This window comes from Bombus flavifrons, chromosome 2 (genome assembly GCF_040668555.2).
Source record: "Bombus flavifrons isolate JBK064 chromosome 2, iyBomFlav1_principal, whole genome shotgun sequence".
NCBI classification, from domain to species: Eukaryota; Metazoa; Arthropoda; class Insecta; order Hymenoptera; family Apidae; genus Bombus; species Bombus flavifrons.
Genome location: NC_138443.1, coordinates 16,484,752 through 16,504,199, shown reverse-complemented (window position 1 = coordinate 16,504,199; position 19,448 = coordinate 16,484,752). Strand labels below are relative to the sequence as shown.

The 19,448-nt window shown below is 27.0% G+C and overlaps 4 protein-coding genes and 1 long non-coding RNA gene across 6 annotated transcripts; 2 read left to right on the top strand and 3 right to left on the bottom strand.

Moving 5' to 3' along the window:
* The first annotated feature begins 314 nt into the window (after positions 1-314).
* LOC138189747 (probable methyltransferase TARBP1) lies at positions 315-5,554 on the top strand. 2 transcript variants are annotated; one of them, XM_069131881.1, is made up of 10 exons: positions 315-3,065; positions 3,135-3,364; positions 3,437-3,653; positions 3,743-3,895; positions 3,978-4,142; positions 4,213-4,398; positions 4,490-4,664; positions 4,750-5,093; positions 5,166-5,302; positions 5,359-5,554. In XM_069131881.1, the coding sequence occupies exons 1-10, from the start codon at positions 324-326 to the stop codon at positions 5,507-5,509; spliced, it is 4,500 nt and encodes a 1,499-aa protein (XP_068987982.1). In that variant the 5' UTR covers positions 315-323; the 3' UTR covers positions 5,510-5,554. The 2 variants fall into 2 exon arrangements, with proteins under 2 accessions (XP_068987982.1, XP_068987983.1); XM_069131882.1 differs by lacking the exons at positions 5,166-5,302; positions 5,359-5,554 and having other exon boundaries at positions 4,750-4,785; positions 4,862-5,066.
* A 107-nt stretch (positions 5,555-5,661) lies between these two features.
* Positions 5,662-6,502, bottom strand: LOC138189757 (ATP synthase subunit g, mitochondrial). Its single transcript, XM_069131904.1, has 2 exons — positions 6,355-6,502; positions 5,662-6,002 (listed from the first exon to the last, which is right to left on the bottom strand). Exons 1-2 carry the CDS (start codon positions 6,392-6,394, stop codon positions 5,743-5,745), a joined length of 300 nt encoding a protein of 99 aa, XP_068988005.1. The 5' UTR covers positions 6,395-6,502; the 3' UTR covers positions 5,662-5,742.
* A 402-nt stretch (positions 6,503-6,904) lies between these two features.
* TBCC (Tubulin-binding cofactor C) lies at positions 6,905-9,337 on the bottom strand. The gene is made up of 3 exons (XM_069131902.1): positions 9,119-9,337; positions 8,661-8,833; positions 6,905-8,295 (listed from the first exon to the last, which is right to left on the bottom strand). Exon 3 carries the CDS (start codon positions 8,127-8,129, stop codon positions 7,101-7,103), a length of 1,029 nt encoding a protein of 342 aa, XP_068988003.1. The 5' UTR covers positions 8,130-8,295; positions 8,661-8,833; positions 9,119-9,337; the 3' UTR covers positions 6,905-7,100.
* A 1,108-nt stretch (positions 9,338-10,445) lies between these two features.
* LOC138189752 (WD repeat-containing protein 26) lies at positions 10,446-18,763 on the bottom strand. The gene is made up of 11 exons (XM_069131899.1): positions 18,310-18,763; positions 17,683-17,919; positions 16,906-17,065; positions 16,655-16,825; positions 16,288-16,461; positions 15,859-16,044; positions 15,523-15,789; positions 15,293-15,438; positions 14,995-15,203; positions 14,677-14,871; positions 10,446-14,574 (listed from the first exon to the last, which is right to left on the bottom strand). Exons 1-11 carry the CDS (start codon positions 18,321-18,323, stop codon positions 14,519-14,521), a joined length of 1,815 nt encoding a protein of 604 aa, XP_068988000.1. The 5' UTR covers positions 18,324-18,763; the 3' UTR covers positions 10,446-14,518.
* LOC138189758 (uncharacterized) lies at positions 14,692-15,291 on the top strand. Its single transcript, XR_011176103.1, has 2 exons — positions 14,692-14,832; positions 15,007-15,291. It is a non-coding gene; the product is annotated as an uncharacterized LOC138189758 (long non-coding RNA).
* Positions 18,764-19,448: the final 685 nt, after the last annotated feature.

The window sequence follows — 19,448 nt, the reverse complement described above, 5'->3', positions numbered from 1 at the left end:
CACAAATTCATAAAGAACTTATTAAAAATCTGTTATTGACTTTTTATGACGAAATAAATTACCGTTTGATACATATGTATATTTCTAAATAACCACGTGCGCGTTTATTGGTTAGGTATAATTGGTTAACTGGTAGGCTAGCAGCTGTATAGTGGGTATAAATGTGGGTAAAGATATGCACAAGTTAAATAAAATACTGTATTGTAACAAATTCTTGTGAATTAAAGATATTTAAATAAAATACATTAAAATTTTTATGGAGATATATATTTACGTAATATGTAAATAAGTCTAAATATATAAAAATAAAAAATTACAACAGAATGGATCTGCATGAACGCTATATGCATACTTCAACAATAGATTTTTCAATCTTGGAATTATTAGACATTGCATTCAAAGATGACCCATTTTTATTGCTACATCGTTTAAACAAATATTACAATACCGAAATACTAAAAGACAATTTATATGTAAAGCAATTACATACATTTCGAATGATATTATGTTATGAATATCAACTTATATTTGATACAAAAAAGAAACATTCTAAAGCAGTGTCAAATGATTTATGTTTTAAAATTATAGAAAATATCTTATTGGAGAAAAAAAAATTACAGAATTTTATCGAATATCCAATTTTATACGATATTATAATTTTACGATTAACGCTTCACTGTGATGTACAGTGTATTGAACAACACTTGATAAATTTTCAGAAATCGAATGCTGATACCTTGAATAGTAATGAAAGTAAAATTTTGTATATGAAAATACTAGAATGCTTTTTAGAATCGTTACAATTAAAGAAATTTCTATATAATGACTTGGAATCAAATCTACTGAAACGTTTTAATTCTTTGTACCTAAAAGATATAATATTATGGTTACAAATGAAAGAGAATAAGGAATGGCAATTATTTGCTTCAATTTTCCCAAAATTAATAAATACCTTTGATTCTGAAAGTATTTTCCCAGCTGTATGGAATTGTATCTTAAATGAATTAGATGATTTGAAAGATTTATTAAGTGCACTCAGCATTTTAATAGATATATATTTCTCATTAAATTTAAAAGATAAGAGTCTTATACATCATGATCTATATTGTACAAAACAACTATGGTTATTAATAATGAAGAGCTTAAAGTCTCCTATACAGCAGTATCGTAAACAAGCATTATTTATAATGAAACGAATAACTTGTTTTATGAGTACTATAGCTGAAAGTGATTTAAAATCGATAGAGTATACAATTACTCCTTTCCTATGCAATCAATCTATTAAAACAGAAATATCAATAAATGACATTAGACAAAATTATTTCTTGATATTAGAAGCATTGGAAGAAAAACAACATCATCTAATATTACCTGCATTAACTCATTTACCAATTTTGGTAAAAGGAAGTCAGGAGCATGCTGCATGTAACAACTGCTTTAGCAACATTTGGTTACAACTAAGTTTTGAAAGAATATTATTGCATGAAAATAATACTATAGTAAAACAGGGAATATTTTATGTTTGTAAATTACCTGCTCTTTTACATGATGATCAGTTTGTAAAATTATTTATACATGTTTTAAATAATACATTTTTATATGAATGTCAAACTTACCAACAAGAACCAGAAATATTAAACAATATTGTAACATTATTTATACATGTAAAAAAAGAACAAGTTGAATTTTTAAATAAAGTTCTTCAAATAATGAACGAAGAAACATGGGCTCCTATACCAATATTTTATATGATGAAAGTTTTAAGGACAGTTTCAAGTCAAGTATTAAATTATTGGGAAGATGATCAATTAAATATAATTAAATCTTTAATTCAGAAAAACCAAATGCATTCTCATATATTAAGAATTGCATTTCAGATTGAACTTCTAAAAACAATTTCTCTCTCTATAAAAAAAATTAATGATTTGAAAATTGTAATGGATATATTGTTAGAATTTCCTTTAGAAGAAATTTTCATAAGAAATTCATTTTTATGGAATATTATAATAGCATGGTTGAGAGAAGTATTAGTAAAAATAGATGCAATAAATTTTATTAAATTTATTTGTAAGGAACATCCATGTCAAAATTTGCAAGTAAAATTCAATCCTGCAAAATTTGCTCTTATTGTTATAATGTTTCATGATGCAGGTCTAATATTACAACAGAAATCATGTCCTGTAGAAGGAGTACTCAATAATTGGCTATCATCACTGAAAGGGATAGCTACAAGACCTTATGCAGATACTGCACATATTTTTTATATGATAGAATTTATGTCATATTTACTTAATTTAAGTGACATAGACACACAGAAGAGCATTATACAACTGTTCACTTTATATATTAATGATGCATTAAAATTTTTACTTAAAAGCAGCAAAAGCATACCATACAAGTTTAATTATGAAGAATTAAACAGATATCTCACTGCAATTACTTCAACTCTTAACAATGGAAGCTTGCTTTTAACAAAACAGGAAATTTTACATTATGTTGAGAAGTTCAAAAATGATAGTATAAATATTATTCAAAATATAAAACAATATACGAACATGCATTACATATATGCTTTATATATCTTACATTATACTCAAAATGTTTTATGTACAAACCACACTTCATTTTATTTACAACCATTATTAAATATCCATGATATCCACATACCTAGTAATGATGAATCTGAAATAGAACTGAAAGGGAAGATAGCATCAGATTGTTATATATTATTTGCTAGACTTGTAAATCAATTTTTAACGAAAGTAGAAATAAAATTATGGCCTCAAAACATTGACTGGATTAAAAGTATTTCCTATTTATATGAAATGGGAGGAAATGAAATTATTCCAGAAGTAGCACTGATATTAAAAACAATGGTTAATAAGGGAGCAATAGGAGATCTAGAAAATAAATTAAACTTGATATCTATTTTCACTACATGTTGGAAAACCACTTTGTTGAGTACAAAGAACAAGATTTATTTTCTAGCAATAAAAAATCTTATAGGAGTTGTTATAAACAATAATTTTTTGGTATTACCCAATATTAATGATTTTGTAGACAATGTAAGATAGTAATATATTTTTCAAGAAATGAATCTCTTCTTGTATATTAAAATTATTTTTAATTTTTAGTTTCTTAATCAACTACTGGAAGAAAGTAATAATGTGCCAAAACTGAAAAAATTTTTATTAGATGAAATGAAATTTTTAAACACGTGCTGTTTAAAAAATCTACAAGATGCACTATTAACATGTCTCCTTCATGGACATGTACTTAGAAAAGATAAACAAATAGAAAATCAAGTCTATTTATATATTACAAAAAATTATCATAGCTATTACCCACAACATATACAAATAATGTAGGTACTTTTATAATCTTTACTATTATTTTATATATTCATTTTTTATTAATATTTTAACTTCATTAATAGAGATCATAATAATGATGCTAATGTTAGAGCAGCTTCTGTCATTCTGCTACATCAGATAATTAATGAAGATAGAGAATTTGGATCAACATTTCTCCCAAGTATTTTACAGAAATTGGAAAAATACAAAAATAAACGATATTTCAATCATTCTTACATACATAAAATAAAGCATCGAATTATGCAAACTTTATTAATAATACAGCCAATTTTAACTAAGGTAACAAAATATTGTATGTAAATTACGTATCATTTTATTTTAAATTGTAGTAATAAATATAGTAGGAAAAAAATTTAATTCATCTACAGGATAATACTGTAATATTGCAAGAATTTCTTTGTAATTTAATACTTCTGGAAAGTAATCAACATAGTGTTCGAATAATGCAAGAATGGATATTAATAAAAATTTTTGTGGAAAATATAGAATTTCATGATAAAATCTGGGAATTTTTTGAAAAGGTATTTAAATAAGTTTTGTGTTTCTCTTATGAAATTGTTTTTTATTAATATAAGAAGTCCCTAACTAATATAATATGTGTAGGGTATCAAAACACGTCCAGGATGTGTTAGTTCCATAATGTGTATCATTTATCATGTTTCCAAACTTCTACCCAAAGATTCCCAAAGCAATTTTATTTTAACGGCACTCAATTATATTACCCGTTGCTGTTTAGGACAACAATATAGTATGCGTCTTTACGCTCAGGTAAATTGTATTATGTTAAGTTATAAACTAATAATAAATTATAATCATATTAATATTTTGTTCACAATAGATTATCTTTGTAAAATTATACAAAATGTTGGAAGAAATGAATTTTGATCATGCAACATTACAATATAGAGGATTATACAATGCCGCAATTGCAACTTTGAAAGATGGATTAGCAAGAAATTCAAACAAAATTCAGGATGATTTTTATCTTTCTATTTTTCATCCTATACTGAACTACACCTTACAAGTAATATTAAAATTACTATTTAAGATTATTAAATAGATAAATAAAAATAAAAATATGTAATACTTAAATAATGTTTTCTTTCTATTTATAGACAATTTATTATGAATTACCTCGATTGACTGATATGGATGCAAGTGAATGGATAAATCCACATTTGTTCAAAAATTTGAATTTTGAAGAATTTAATGGTCATTCTCTTCAGATATATAACATAAATACATCATTATCAGATACTAAAACATCATCATTTTTAATAAAATCTTCAGGTATTTTATAAACTATTATGATTATACTAATTTCTAATAATATGCTTCATACATGTAAAGAATACTGAACTCCTAAAATTTAAAGAAAAAACAGGCGGTATAGAATCATTTGGAAAAAACGGTAATGTGGAATTTGAAGAATTGAATGATATTCAAAAAAAAATTAATCCTCTGATGTCTACCAATTTGTCACATAGTGATATTTTTCCAACAATCAGAGAATCCATTTCTCATAAGAGAATATCAGATGAAGATGGTCTTATAGTTGTAGCATGTCTTGTTAGTCGTACTCCAAACTTAGGGGGACTTGCTCGTACTTGTGAAATTTTTAATGTAAAAGAATTGGTTATTGCTAATATGAATCAAATTAAAGATAAGGAATTTCAGAATCTTAGTGTATCAGCTGAAAATTGGATAACTATTACAGAGGTATATTTTATATGTACAACATTTTAATACATACAAAAGAGGTTTATTGTAACCAATTCATGACCATTGTAGGCAAAACCATATGAACTATGCAAATACTTACTGAATAAAAAAGATATGGGATGGTCTTTGGTAGGAGTAGAACAAACAGCTAATAGTACAAATTTGTTAAGTATGAAATTTGAAAAAAAGACAATTCTTGTTTTAGGGTAAGTAATTATAAAGTAAATAAATTCATATGAATAATAATAAATGTCATTTATAGAAATGAAAAAGATGGGATTCCTGCCAATTTGATACCTTTGTTTGATACCTGCATAGAAATACCACAAGTTGGTGTAATACGATCATTAAATGTTCATGTTAGTGGAGCAATATGTATATGGCAGTATGCAAAACAACATATATTAACATGATCCTATTTTTAAGTATAATAAATAATTATATAGTATAATGTTTAATATTCCTTTTTTTTTTAAATAACACATCTTTTATGAAACTTAGCAATGAAATAAGAAAATATTTTAATTAAATAATATTAATGTTTATTTATAAAATTAAAATTGAATTTATATGTGTATATATATATATATTTATTTGAATAACTATTATACAGAGATTATATCCCCAAATGAATGTTAATACATTTTTATACGTTATATCCTATAAGATGTCGTTTTCCAATACATTCTCCTACGAAGAACCAACATAAAATTTCAATTCCAACTAATGTATTTAGCCAAGCTTCACGTACTGTGAGATCAAGATATCGTTTATTTTTAGCAGCACTGATTATATTGGAGATACCATTCCTTATGGCAGGAATGTCAGATATCTTTGGCGGAACTAATTCTACTTTTCCATAATATACAAGATTCCTAATAGCAGGCTTGGTTTTTGTTGACAAAACTGCAATGAATACATGATTATAAGTAATAACTATAATACATTTTATTTATATTAATAAAAGATTATTAACGATTGACAGTAAAACCAACTGGAAATATATATATCTTACATAACCTTGAAAACATTAAGAAAAATATTTCTGACAAATTATGTGCCCATTAATAATTTATTTAAAATTATTCTGGAATTTCAATGACTGAAGTATGATCGTAATTTAAGATAATAAAACAATTAATTCTCTTTTATTTTACAACGAGAATATTTGAGTTATATAACAATCAATTTTTATCAGCAAGTCATAATTAATTTTACGAAATAAAATAATTATAATAATTAAGCATTAAATACGTACCTTTAGTTATCGCACAAACCTCTCCAATAAGTTTCGACATTTTTAATCACCTTTCTTTAAGCAACTTTCTTTCAAGAGGAACCACAAGACCACAACCGTCTCACACCCTATAATTCTGTACAACCCCCTTTGCAGCTGATAATTCTGTCATCTAGCGGTAATTTTTGGAATTATAACTTGAAATTATGTACATATATAATAGCAGATAATAGATACATACACATACTAAATACTATACCATGGACTGTAGCCGAATACAATTATAAAATTACAAATGAAACGTAGAATTTTATCTTTATGTATCCTTTATCGTTATGCGGGTGAAAAAATGATTAGAACAATGATATTGAGCAAAAACTACTATGCTAATTTTTTCTACTTTTATTAAAATATTTTTATTATTGACATAAAATTATTAATATTTTCATGTTCAAAATATTAAACGCTCACATTTAAAAGTACATTACATAGGAATGTTAGGAATCATATATGACTTATAGATCATTAGTTCATCTTTAATTTAGGATATACTAAAATTAGTTGCATGATATGTAATTCACAAACAGCAAGTTTATTAAACATTTTGTAAGTATACAAAACACTTACATACAGTATAATTTCTGTGAAAAAGCGGAGTATGCACATAAAGAATTTATATAACAAAATAAGTATCTATATATAATATTAAAAAAATGGTATTTTGAGAACTGAGTTTTAGACATTATGACTTATTTTATTTATATTTATTAATCCCAACATTTTACACGCAATTCAGGCTCTAGAATGCTCCAATTTGGTGAATGTTTTTCGTTTGATAACCAATTAAAGTCATCAACGCAATTCCAGTTATTTATTTTTGGATCAAGTCCAGCTAGATTAAAGTGATTTGCTTGATCTTCGTAAGACCAATTATAAGGTGCTACACGTATTTTTGTACAATCCTCTATAATTGATCTACTCGTAACATGTAAATAAATAGTACAATCTGTTGAAGAATGTAGTCGAAGTTGCTGACACGCAAAAGCAAATACACATTCACTACAGTCGTGTGCAAATACAGATGATGTTACTGGTCCAACTAATACAGTACACTCTTTTAAATTTACCATGTGTAAGGTACTAGGTGTGCCATAAATTCGTACTGTACAGTGAATTAAATCGGACAGTAGAATATCATTTTTATTCACATTTTCAGCATCCAAAATTAATTGTTCATTAACTTTTCCTAACAACATTAATGCACTGTCTCCATATTTACTTGATAATTTATGATTCTGTTTTGCAGAACCATTTACAATTCCTTCTGATATCTTTAAATCCTTTAAACCATCTGTCATATCGTGTGTCTTGTCAGATGTTTTCTTTACAACTCTTCGGTTCTTAAAACCAAATTTCTTTTTAGGTAATAATGTCACTTCTAATTCAGAAGCTTCATTTTCTAGTAATTGTAAATTTTCTTGTGCTCTTCTAATATCATAAACTTTTAAAAACATCTTTGATTGCGATAAGTAATTCTTAAGTGTCTGAATTTCTTTATTTATTTTATCAAATATCCCAGGAAGAGCTGGTGTGGGAGCACTCGGTGCATCATCTAACATTTCTTTAATTTTCTTACATGATGAATAAAATGTGTCCTTAAAATAACTACTTTGTTCAGATTCAACAGCCAATGATTGCCTTTCTTCTCTCCGTCTTTCAATAATGTTTTTCCTTTCACGATCTCTTTTACTAATACGATCTGGTAAACTACCTTCTATTAGCGTAGGAGAATCCATATTGCACTTTTAACGTTATTCCTTTTTAAATTATGTCTTTATTTCTAGATTATTATATCAACTTTGTATATTATATCCTTGCTGTTTTCAATAATAAATTTGTCTTTACCAATAGTATATTTTAGTAGGGCTATGAATTTTATATTTAGAGGCTTGTAGATAAAAACTGAAAATTACAAAAAAAATATAAGTAATTAACTTACATTAATAAAGAAGCAATTATCATATGAAGACATTTATTAAATATTAAGTTAATAAAATAAATATAAATACAAATATATAAAAATTATTTACCAAATCTTGAAAGAATATATATTAGATTAAATGATAGAATTTATCTATATAATTTCTCTCAATATATTTTCTTTTTTAAAATAACATAAATTATATCTTTTTAAGAGTTGATAAAATAATAACCAATCACAAACAAACCTGTCAAATATACTCTACGTATGATGCTTATATCAGAGCATACAAATACCTTGTTTTTAGGAGTATCAATTTGTGAAGAATATCTTAAAACATCACTACCTATTAAGAATGGTGGAAGTTTTACAAACTCCGTAAAATTTAACTTTCATTTTGTTGCTGTTGCCACAATGCAAGATCCGACAATTTGGTACTTGTGTTACGTACTTTGCTTTCAAGCGTGTAATAACCGTCTAGCAGCACTGGACAATGCTTAAATGCAAAATATCTGCAACCTAATATTTATAACATTCATTTCAATAATTGTTTAGATGCACTTACAAAAATTTGATCAACTGTCTAATATAATACATTGTCTTTTTTCAATAGCACGAACGGAACCGATAAAATGTATTAAATCTAAATTATGATTGTAATGTTTTTCTTATGTTTTTCTTATATGATTTTCTTATGTTTCTTAACATTTTGATTGTTACACGTAATTATGTTAAACTATAACTGAATGAAAATAACCTAAAATATAAAAGAATCATACAGAGTAACGTATAGTTCATATATACCTTGGAATGTACTTAAAGAATGCCACAATATTACCGCTCCAAAGAAACATAGACCTTCAGACACAATAAATATTTTTAATGGAGAAAAAGTCCTTTGTGGCGGCTTGTAAAGCATACTAGCTAACAATACGATTTCCTAAAATGGAAATTATCAATACGGCAAAGGACGATAGATATATTTTTCGAGATATCGAAGGATTTCGATAGGGATAGTAAGTAAAGCAATCTTATTTTTACTCTCGTTATGCAACTCTCGAAAGAAGTTATACTGTTCGATATATTCTTTCGATATAAAGAGCGGAAAATTTAAAGTTACGTGAAACATTTGTTATTTTAATAATATACTAAATTATTAATAATGATCAAATAAAAAACATATTAGTAATATTATCTACGATAGAAATTACGTTCTTTATAATGTGATAGGTGTAAAACTATATATAAATTTTATCTAACATATTAAAGAATTTTATTATAATCAAATATACAGCAAGAGACATGTAAGATTGCAATCTAAAATATCTCCATTGTTTTTAATGGTATGAAAAATATTTAAAGGAGGAAGCGTTTAATTTGAAGGGACAAATAATACAATAATCACTTTTCGGAATTATATGATATATAAATTCAATTATACTACCCTTAAACGGAAAATTTCTAATAAAATATATTTAGGACAGCGATTTTAAACTATACAATTGAAATTTTTATCTTATAGATACAATTTTAAGCAGTTATGTAATTTTTATAGAATAGTTGAACTTGTTTTAAAATATACAGATATCTTTGAAGATACAATTTTTATATTTACTTGCCCCTTCAGATCGAATATTAAATAAAATATCTTTAAGTCCTCCCTTAAAAATTTTTGTGCATTACCAAAAATAGTGTTCCTATTTTAAGTGACCCATCTTATTTGTTGCATAACTAATAATAATATTATAACATTCTACTTATTTTTTTGTATCTGTTCATCTATCGGTTATGATATAAAATCGATTATAAATCTATTAACAGAAGATGATGTACAATATAAAAGCATTTTGTCAATTCTTATGTTTTGAATTAAATAATTGTAATAGGGAAGTTGTGGTAGTATGTAAAATTTTGTTCTGCCTTACTTAGGCCTTCTTTAAAAAATGTTTTGTTTTGATAGATTGTTACTATATAGGATGCAGCCAAATGACACGTACAAGTGGACATGAGGTAATTTCTTGTGAAAAATAAGTTGAAAATATAGAATACAATTTTTTCGTTCGACTCTTAGTTTTCGCGAAAACTGAGTATGAAAATATGCCAAATATGTATATTTGAAATATACTTAAAATAATCAGCTGGAGGTAAATTTACATGTCAAAGTAAGTAAAAAAGTGCAATAAAATTTTTCTGTGTAAGACTTTATTTTCAAGAAGGTAGAGATTGAACATGTTGAGAAAAGGATCGGTTTAATATCATAAATTTTCAAATTTATTTTTCTCAGAAACAAAGTCTTGTGAAAAAGTTTCATTCTATATTTTCAAATTATTTCCACGTATGCTATTCTTCTGTCGATTACTTACTCCTGTCGAATTAAAAACTAGCCATGTTCAAGTATACTTGGTAAATTTTCAAATTTGATGTTCTTGAAAATGAAGCACTGTATGAAAAATTTTTATTCTATATTTTCTCCTTATTTTTCCATCAGACATCACCTCATGCTCGCTTATATATGTTATTCGGTCGCATCCTATATATGGTATTTAAAAATTAAATACTGCATAAAAAACATACTACTATATATATATATATATATATAGTAGTATGTTTTTTCACATTTCACTATGAATATACAAATAAATTTGAAAATATTAATGCAGAATAATATATTATAATAAACTTTTTCCATAACATAACATTTCATGTATAAAATAGCGATATAATTTAATAGTATACACGTTAAGTTAGAAAGTGCAGAACATTGTACCTATGGAAACAGCCTAATATAAAGATTGTAGAAGAATATTTATTATACAGCTTTTCATACATAAGCATAGATAAAATATATATGTAAATGGGAAATGTGTATTTTAAAAAATCATTTAAGAGTGCATCTGCAAGTAGTGTCTGTTATATATATAGCAATAAAAAAATAATTATTAAGATAACTTTTCTCATAATTTGTACAGGAAATGATGTAACTTCTTTTTATTTAATTCTTTCTATATATCAAGTATTTAAAGTTAAGCACAAATTCTGTATCAAAATTTTGTTTAATTTTAGTATTATTAATGCAAAATTATGATATTAACCTATTATTAAATTTATTACGATTCGTTTTAACCTGTAATAATAGAGTAATATCTCACTAAAACAATTTGTTACACAATGTAGATTATATTTTAAAAGATTAAGAAGTACATATTCGTTTTTAAAAATTAGAAATGTCCATTATTCGAAAAATAGGAAATATTCGTTATTATACATACTATGCATAAACAAATTCTTATTCACACATCTATTTGACTCTTCATAGTTTATTTAAAATATTTTCGGATAAATTATAAGTAAAACAAGCAGTTAACTCACGCATTATTGGCCTCAAATCATACAATTAGTACCTAATATTACGCACTTTTAATATAACATATCTATACTAGACATTTTAAGAACAAACACACACTGCTACGATAACAAACGGCAGTTTTTTTCCCATAAAACCATATATTTATCATTTTATGTACATATGAGATAAGAAATTAAGATCTAAATATTTAAGAAATATCGAGTCAATAATAATAATAATAATAATAATAGTAATAATAATAGTAATAATAATAATAATAATAATAATAATAATAATAATAATAATAATAATAATAATAATAATAATGTACATAAACAAAATTCTTTAACAAGTTTTACTTCCTTGATAAGATGAATCATATTATAATTTAATTATATTAGCTTTCCTAATAAACAACTCCAATTGCACTGTGAAAACGCAAATCGTTATGTAAGATATAATTAGTTTATGCTTAAATATGTATTATCTTTTTGTAGTTTTTTTCAATTTTGTCAAAATTTCAGTACATATCTGGTCCAAAACTATTTAAAAATTATATATTATGATCCAACATAAAATAATACTGCTCAAAAAGTAGCTATTTACTTGAATTATTCACTTTATTTTGTCTATCATAAATCAAACTTCTAAGAAGGTTATTTTTTTCAACTTTCAAGATTCTATGAAAATTTTTTGCCCCTTATTTAAGTCAAATAATTTAGATAATTTTTATGCAAACTTCTATATTTAATTTGTCAAACATGACATATTTTATATATCAAGTTGTTGTACACTAATTTTATAGAAAATAAGAATTCTAATAACTTTTCTTATTGTTTAGAATAGTAATATTGAAATATTTGTCAATAAATATAAAAATACCTAATTATATGAGACAATTATTAACACTTTATTAGTATTCCAAATAACCAAAAAGATTAAAGACAAAGATATTTTTGATAGAATTATGATGAAGATGTATGTTAGATTTGAATTCATGACTTACTTTTAAACAAAATTAATCGCTTATTGTTTGTTATATTGCAAACTATACCAAATTATGAAAAAGTCCTGGAAACTTTTAATTAGATTATAAAGTGCTAAGGCACCACAGGTAAATGCAAATGATAATAGTGATTGGTATCATATTATCTCACTACAATTTCAGGGGCATAAACTACAGACATTTCCTTTGCATGTAAACTTCTCTTGTTATGTAAACGTGTTTGTAACATTATTTGTTCTGAATGTATTTGTACACACATACTCTACAACTTCTGATACTGTGAGACCTCCAGTTTGGTTTTCATTGTTTGATAACAAATCCAACAGAGGAAAAGTAAGTGTTTGAATATTCTTATATTTTTATTTGTGATTATATTTTATAGTATATTATTTAATGTTACCATATTATAAAAAAAGAAAGAATTTAATTTACATTATGTATGTTTTTTTTGCTTATTAGTAAAGAAATCATTTTAAAAAGGTAGAGAATGACAAATTGTATAGTTTGCTATGAATAAAACGAAAATTGATGTATAAAGTAAAAATGTAATAAGTATAGTGTTAAAAGATGCTGTAATGTTACATATATTCAAAATAACAATTATTCATAGCATATGTCTTTAGTTTTGATTTAAAATTACTAGATATTATTATAGTTATAAAAGATAGTTATTGTTATTTTGTAATAATAAAAGTCAAAATACTAGTAATAAATGAAATGCGACATATACAGATATTTGATTTATATCAAGGAACTAAAGTTTTAAAATAAATGTTCAAAATCTATATTATTCTACCAATGTTATATTAAAATTTGTATGAGCGTGAAAATATTAAGGCAAATATAATATTTATAAATTTTTGACATTCAGTGCGTACATTTTAATAATATAAAATCACAGTACTGAATAAAGGTACTAATATCAGGATTCATGCTCAACTTTCACATACAAATCGAGTTTATTTCTTTTTATACTAAAATCGTTGAATTTTTAATTTCTGACTCATTTTGCGTCAATCTGTACGTCTCATAACAGAGTTCAAACTGTTTATAAACTTCATAATTTATCTCACTTAGTCATCAAATTATTTACTGAAATTAAATTTCTCTCCATATAATATTCGTATTACTTCTACATTTTTAATGATGATTTACGACATCTGTATACAATTTGAAACATACAATATTAATGTAAGATGGCAGTTACATATATAGTGAAAAATGAGAATGACATCACCCTCATCAATGATTAACAAAATTAATTAGAAATTCATTAAGCACGAAATTGTTATTTACAGCTTTTTATTTTTAGAAAGATTAAATCTGACACAGTTTCTGTCAAAACAAGGTTTCTTTTTTTGATAATAGTCTCACGAAATCATAAATTTTATATCTTGCTGCAATGTTTTTTACTTTATGCTTATTAATGCACATTAATTTTTCTCTTTACATCAATGCTACGACGGAATTTGTTGAAATTCTATTTTGTCATAACTTATATTAGCCAACATATATTATGCTGTTTTTGTTTGCAAAAGTTTACATTATTAATTCATATTGATAAATCATTTAAATTTAATTTTGACAAACAGGTAAACCATAAGATTGTATATAAAATCTGGTAATAAAGAAAAGATTGATTCTCAAATAACTCCTGATTATTAGTTGTTTAATGAATTAGCATAATGCTAACACATCTCTCTTTTACTCTCAATAGTAGTCATTTACCCAGACTTACAGTAATGAGGCATAAAGAGATAGCTGCTGGGGCAGGAAAGAGTCAGTATGACAATCAATATGACAGTCTTTTGAACACCATGAGGTCATGGGAACACTGATATACTGTAGTACGCTACGATACCATTTCATGCCATCCACTACCATTTGAGGAGTTACTTTCTAATGGAACTAAAATTTAAGTACATAGATTAAAGTCAATTATTTTCATTTAAAAATATTATTAACATTTTTATTAAATAGCTTTGATAAAACAAAGTTTAATACACTTACCAGTCTTGTCACTATCAACTTTTTCTGGAGAAGATGACCTCGGTCCCCATATTCTCACTGTGCAATCATCTGATACAGAAGCCATCATTTGGTGATATACTGGATTCCATGAAACACAATTTACTGTTCTACTATGTCCTGTTAGAATTGCTATAGGTAATTCCCTTTTGATATGCCACACATAGACTTTAGTATCTATAATAGGAATAGTTATAGAATAATAGGACAAATAATAGAAATTAATATCATTATAGAAATGTTTATATAATTTTTACTTCGGAAATGATACAAATAAAATATTTTTGTTAAATAATTTACCTTCACTACCAGATGCAACAAAATCTTGATTTACACCACCAAAACAACTATGGATTGTGAAGTGTCCTTGAGTAACACCTTGAAAACGTCTTACTAAACATCTATCTTGTAAATCCCAAAGATGTACACCCTGATTGGCCACATTAAGAAGCGCAAGTCGATCTGCTTTATCTACACTAAAGGACATCAAAGGATGATCTTCTTGTAATCTATAATATTAAATATTTTTTGGTTAATATAATACCCTTCTATTATTCTCTACATTACATTATCCATAATAAAGCAACTATGATTTTACATTGTAAAGTCACATAATTCGTCAAAATTATATCCCCGAATCCTATGATGCGAATCAGCAGCGAGGACCGTTTTTCCATCATTTTTACACCACAGACATTTTACTCTAACTCCTTCCCATGATTCTGAGACATTACCTTCAATATCCTAAAATTTTGTGTTCAAATATTTAATGCATTATTTCACTAGCTCAATGAAATGTAATATGTTAGAAATTAATTGATATGTTACAAATTGATAGAACTGTCCACGAAGTCCTCCAGCTACAAATTTACGTGAATCAGGATACCAAGCACAAGCTGTAAGTGAATCATCAGTACTTTGGGTTACTGTTGCACGTAGTTCATAATCAGGTGGGTCAATACTCCAAAGCCAAAGCTCTGGACAATCTTCAGGTCCACACGCAATTAAAAGGCTGCTATCAGGACTCCAAGCAATTAGTGCTACTCCATAAGTATGACCCTCTAATGTTTTTCTATGAGTTACTCTCAATGTTTCCTATTTTTAATATAACATCGTTACTCACTCAATCAAAATTTATTTTGTTATATTTACTAATTTACTTACTGGATCAACATCCCAAATAATTACAGTCATATCCTTAGAACCTGTAGCTAGTTTACGACCATCAGGAGAAAATTTACAATACCACACTTCATCACAATGATTATTGAGCACCTGTAGAGTATGGCACGGGAACTGTTCTTTGCTACAGCTGTGGTCCACAAGCAGTGACACATTTTCTAAACTTGCCTAATTTACAACGGACATAAAATCATAATTGTATTAACAGTAAAAAAGTTGAATATTATATAAATTTAAAGACGTACAATGTTTAAAAAAATTTTGCTTCTTTTTTAATTTTCAAAAATAGCAATATGTTATTTAAATATATATCCTAAATGAATAAAATGATATCCTTCATAAAACTATAAAGGAAGATTTCCTCTTTATCTCAAAAATTATAAATATTTAAAAGAAGATAGTAAATATTACCTGAGTATGTGTTACGTGGTATGTACATTGTTGATTTTGCATTTCCACAGCTTGACACAAAAGAGAATGAAGGCGACGTGGTGGTAACATAATGGAGGGTGGCAGATATTTCTGTAGTCTATCCATTAAAGCAGCCCTCGAGACTGCACCTTTGCCATCCCAGCCTGCACGTGTCTGTTAACAAGTGTCTATTTGCTAGTGATCAAATTTTCAGTAACAGGTTAGTTTCAGAATATTTCTATATCCATACAAAATTCAATCTTTGAAAGTTCATTAGTACATAATTGATTAGCAATAAAATATTTAACACACATTTTATTATATATATATTTCTGGAATAGAATATTACTGGTAAAATGTATAATACCTGTAATTCATCACGTCCACTGCACATCATAAATGCAGATAACTGGTGTACACGACCTGTATTATGCCCTAAAGGTGTAAGTTCATTGCGTAAGACATGCAATGCTTCCAGTACTAATCCTTCTTCTAAGTATTCTAAGTATTTTTGTTCTAGTAACAAGAATTTCATCTCCTATGAATGGATAGTATTAATGAAATATGTGTGTATATGTTTAATCATATTTAAAATATTCTAAATGTGAAGATATTTACTACTAGACTTTGATTTGCTCCATTTAAAAATATTTTAAGTTCACTAAGGTCGTGCTCTGCCTTTGTCCAATCTCCATCCATAACATGTTGTCTAAATTTTGCAGCAGCTGGATGATCTAGACGACAACCGGACTCTTGCATGAGAAGATCTGCTGTGCGACTAAAAAAAGATATTTCATATCGTCAATTTAATATAGTAAAAGATTGGCTAGTATTATTTAACTTTATGAAAAGTCTACTTTTATTTAGTTTCAAACGAGTCTTTGTTACAAACATCTATATTTTTTAAGTATATTGCTACCATCTGAATAAAGCATAATAACATGGTAAAATGGTAATGATGCTACTAATAATAATAGCAATAATAATCTATTATAGACAAATACAACTTATGCATACATAATGTATATGTCTCTGTTTTAATGCCCACATTATAAAGCAAATATAACTTGCAGATACTGCTGCCTATATTTCAAGGTTCTATAATTAGCTTTCTCCCACCACAGAGTACGTAGTCCAGATAGGTTGTGATACAATACTTCTGATAAATGCATACAAAGAAAACTTAAGAAACAAAGAAAACTTTCAAGAACAGTTACAATAAAGGAACAAATTCATGAAGATTGAATTGTAATACTTCGTATTTAACTAATAGCATATAAATTACATAAACAGTTTTATGAATCTTAATCATAACATATATAAAATGACCTTTTAAAATCATTCTTTATCATTACAATTTGAGAATATACAGAAACTAAATTAAAAGCTACATACTTCAGTCCGACTGTCTTCAAATGTTGTCCAATAAGTCTGACAATATCTTGATTGGTTTTGTCCATTATTTTCGGCGGTCCCAAATTCTGATTTGTTTCTCCATTAACACTATTGATGTCATTATCCGATTCCGGTATCATGTTGCCATTTGCATGAGGTCCACCAGAGTCAGCTGTTGAACCATTCTGCTGCAGCCCGGAGGAAATGCCACCGTTTGAAGTCTGCTGTTGCATTATGCTGTCATGCACACGGAAATGTTACCCGTGATGACAATAGTAGTCCGCAATATTAACAAGCATGTGTACTAATGTTCTATCTTGACTTAAGTGTCTCTTCTTTTATTGTTTTGACTGTTTTTAAATGTTTTTCTATCATAAGAACTTTAAAATGCTATGTGTACAAAAGTGTACATGTTTATGTACAAAAATTTTATGACTATTCGATGAAAGGATTTCAATAAATAAGAAAACCGTTTGATAGACAGCACATATGAAAGGAATCCGACGTCGATACGTCTTGAGATTCTGCAAGGAAGAAGATACACGTGAGAGCGTCATAACGAAGGGGGTAAGCCCCTTCGTGTGTTGACTACGCGCTCGCGATGATCTAGGGCCCTGTTTGCGTTACCGATAGTTTTCCATCTCAGGATCGGTGTGGTGCTCGTCCGCTGGTCGTAGAGTAGTCGGGAGAGAACTACGAGACCTTTTGCACGGTGGCGGAGCGAGTCCACCGTCGTCTGACTCGCTGCTCGAGGCCAGGCTTATGCGCGTACCGCCCCGTTTTTCACACGATTATTGTCCCTAAGATCGTTGGTGGGGCTGGGGCTGGAGCACGCACGCAGCCACGGTTGCGTTGCACGGAAAACTCGTAGCCTCCCCCCTTTTTTCTGCTTCTTTTCTTGATTAATGCGTATGTCGTTTATCCCGTCGGACCTGCTAACCGACGATCAGAAAACGAAGAAAAACAGAATTCTTGCACGCCTGCCAAAACGGATACGAACAATGACTGTTACACAGCTGATACTTGTTTAGATCGTCGTTTACGTCACACTGTGATCTTTGCAGATAGTTCCGCTGACTATGGCGCCCACTATGTCCGCTCAGATATGTTGCTTTTCTAAGCTTATAAAATCTCTTTTGCTTATAATTCCCACAGTAAGATGGAAGCACTTATCTACTAAAATATTGCTTAGCGGGAAATTTAATGTACATTTATATGTCGGTTTAATTGTCTATTTAAATATAAATAGATAAATAAATTAGTCATATAGCATCATTTTATTAATTCTTTTACGTATTCCTATTATTATTTTCTAATACAAATCGAAATGAAAGTTTATTTCAGTAATATAAATTGTTGTGCACCAAAATTAACAATTGGTTACATAATACACACACACACGATCTATTATTGATTATTATAAAAAAGTATATTATAATATATTATAGATATATAATCTACACAAAAGATAGCGTTATAAACAAATTTCAACATTTTAAAATTTACTTCATTCTAGTAATATGCGAAATGGAAAAATATACTTTCACATATAAATATTATTAAACACAATTCTGTTAAATATTTTAATTTACTCTATAATAATAAAATACTTATTATAATTACAAAATATTATCAAAATTTGTAAAATAAATTTAACGTAATTATGATTTACGTAATGAATTATATATGGAACTCCATAAAATTTTTATAAATTGAGAAGACATAGTTCATTGTGTACTATATTATCGATAAATTTTAAATAATTC

Coding starts and splice junctions, on each gene's coding strand:
- LOC138189757 (XM_069131904.1), bottom strand. CDS start 6,394: ATGTCGAAACTTATTGGAGAGGTTTGTGCGATAACTAAAG. Junction 6,003..6,354: donor GGTTTGTGCGATAACTAAAG/GTACGTATTTAA, acceptor TATTCATTGCAG/TTTTGTCAACAAAAACCAAG.
- TBCC (XM_069131902.1), bottom strand. CDS start 8,129: ATGGATTCTCCTACGCTAATAGAAGGTAGTTTACCAGATCGTATTAGT.
- LOC138189747 (XM_069131881.1), top strand. CDS start 324: ATGGATCTGCATGAACGCTATATGCATACTTCAACAATAGATTTTTCA. Junction 3,654..3,742: donor TACAGCCAATTTTAACTAAG/GTAACAAAATAT, acceptor ATTCATCTACAG/GATAATACTGTAATATTGCA. Junction 5,303..5,358: donor AAGACAATTCTTGTTTTAGG/GTAAGTAATTAT, acceptor TGTCATTTATAG/AAATGAAAAAGATGGGATTC.
- LOC138189752 (XM_069131899.1), bottom strand. Junction 16,462..16,654: donor GTGGACGTGATGAATTACAG/GTATTATACATT, acceptor ACTTGTTAACAG/ACACGTGCAGGCTGGGATGG. Junction 15,790..15,858: donor TTATTTGGGATGTTGATCCA/GTAAGTAAATTA, acceptor TATTAAAAATAG/GAAACATTGAGAGTAACTCA.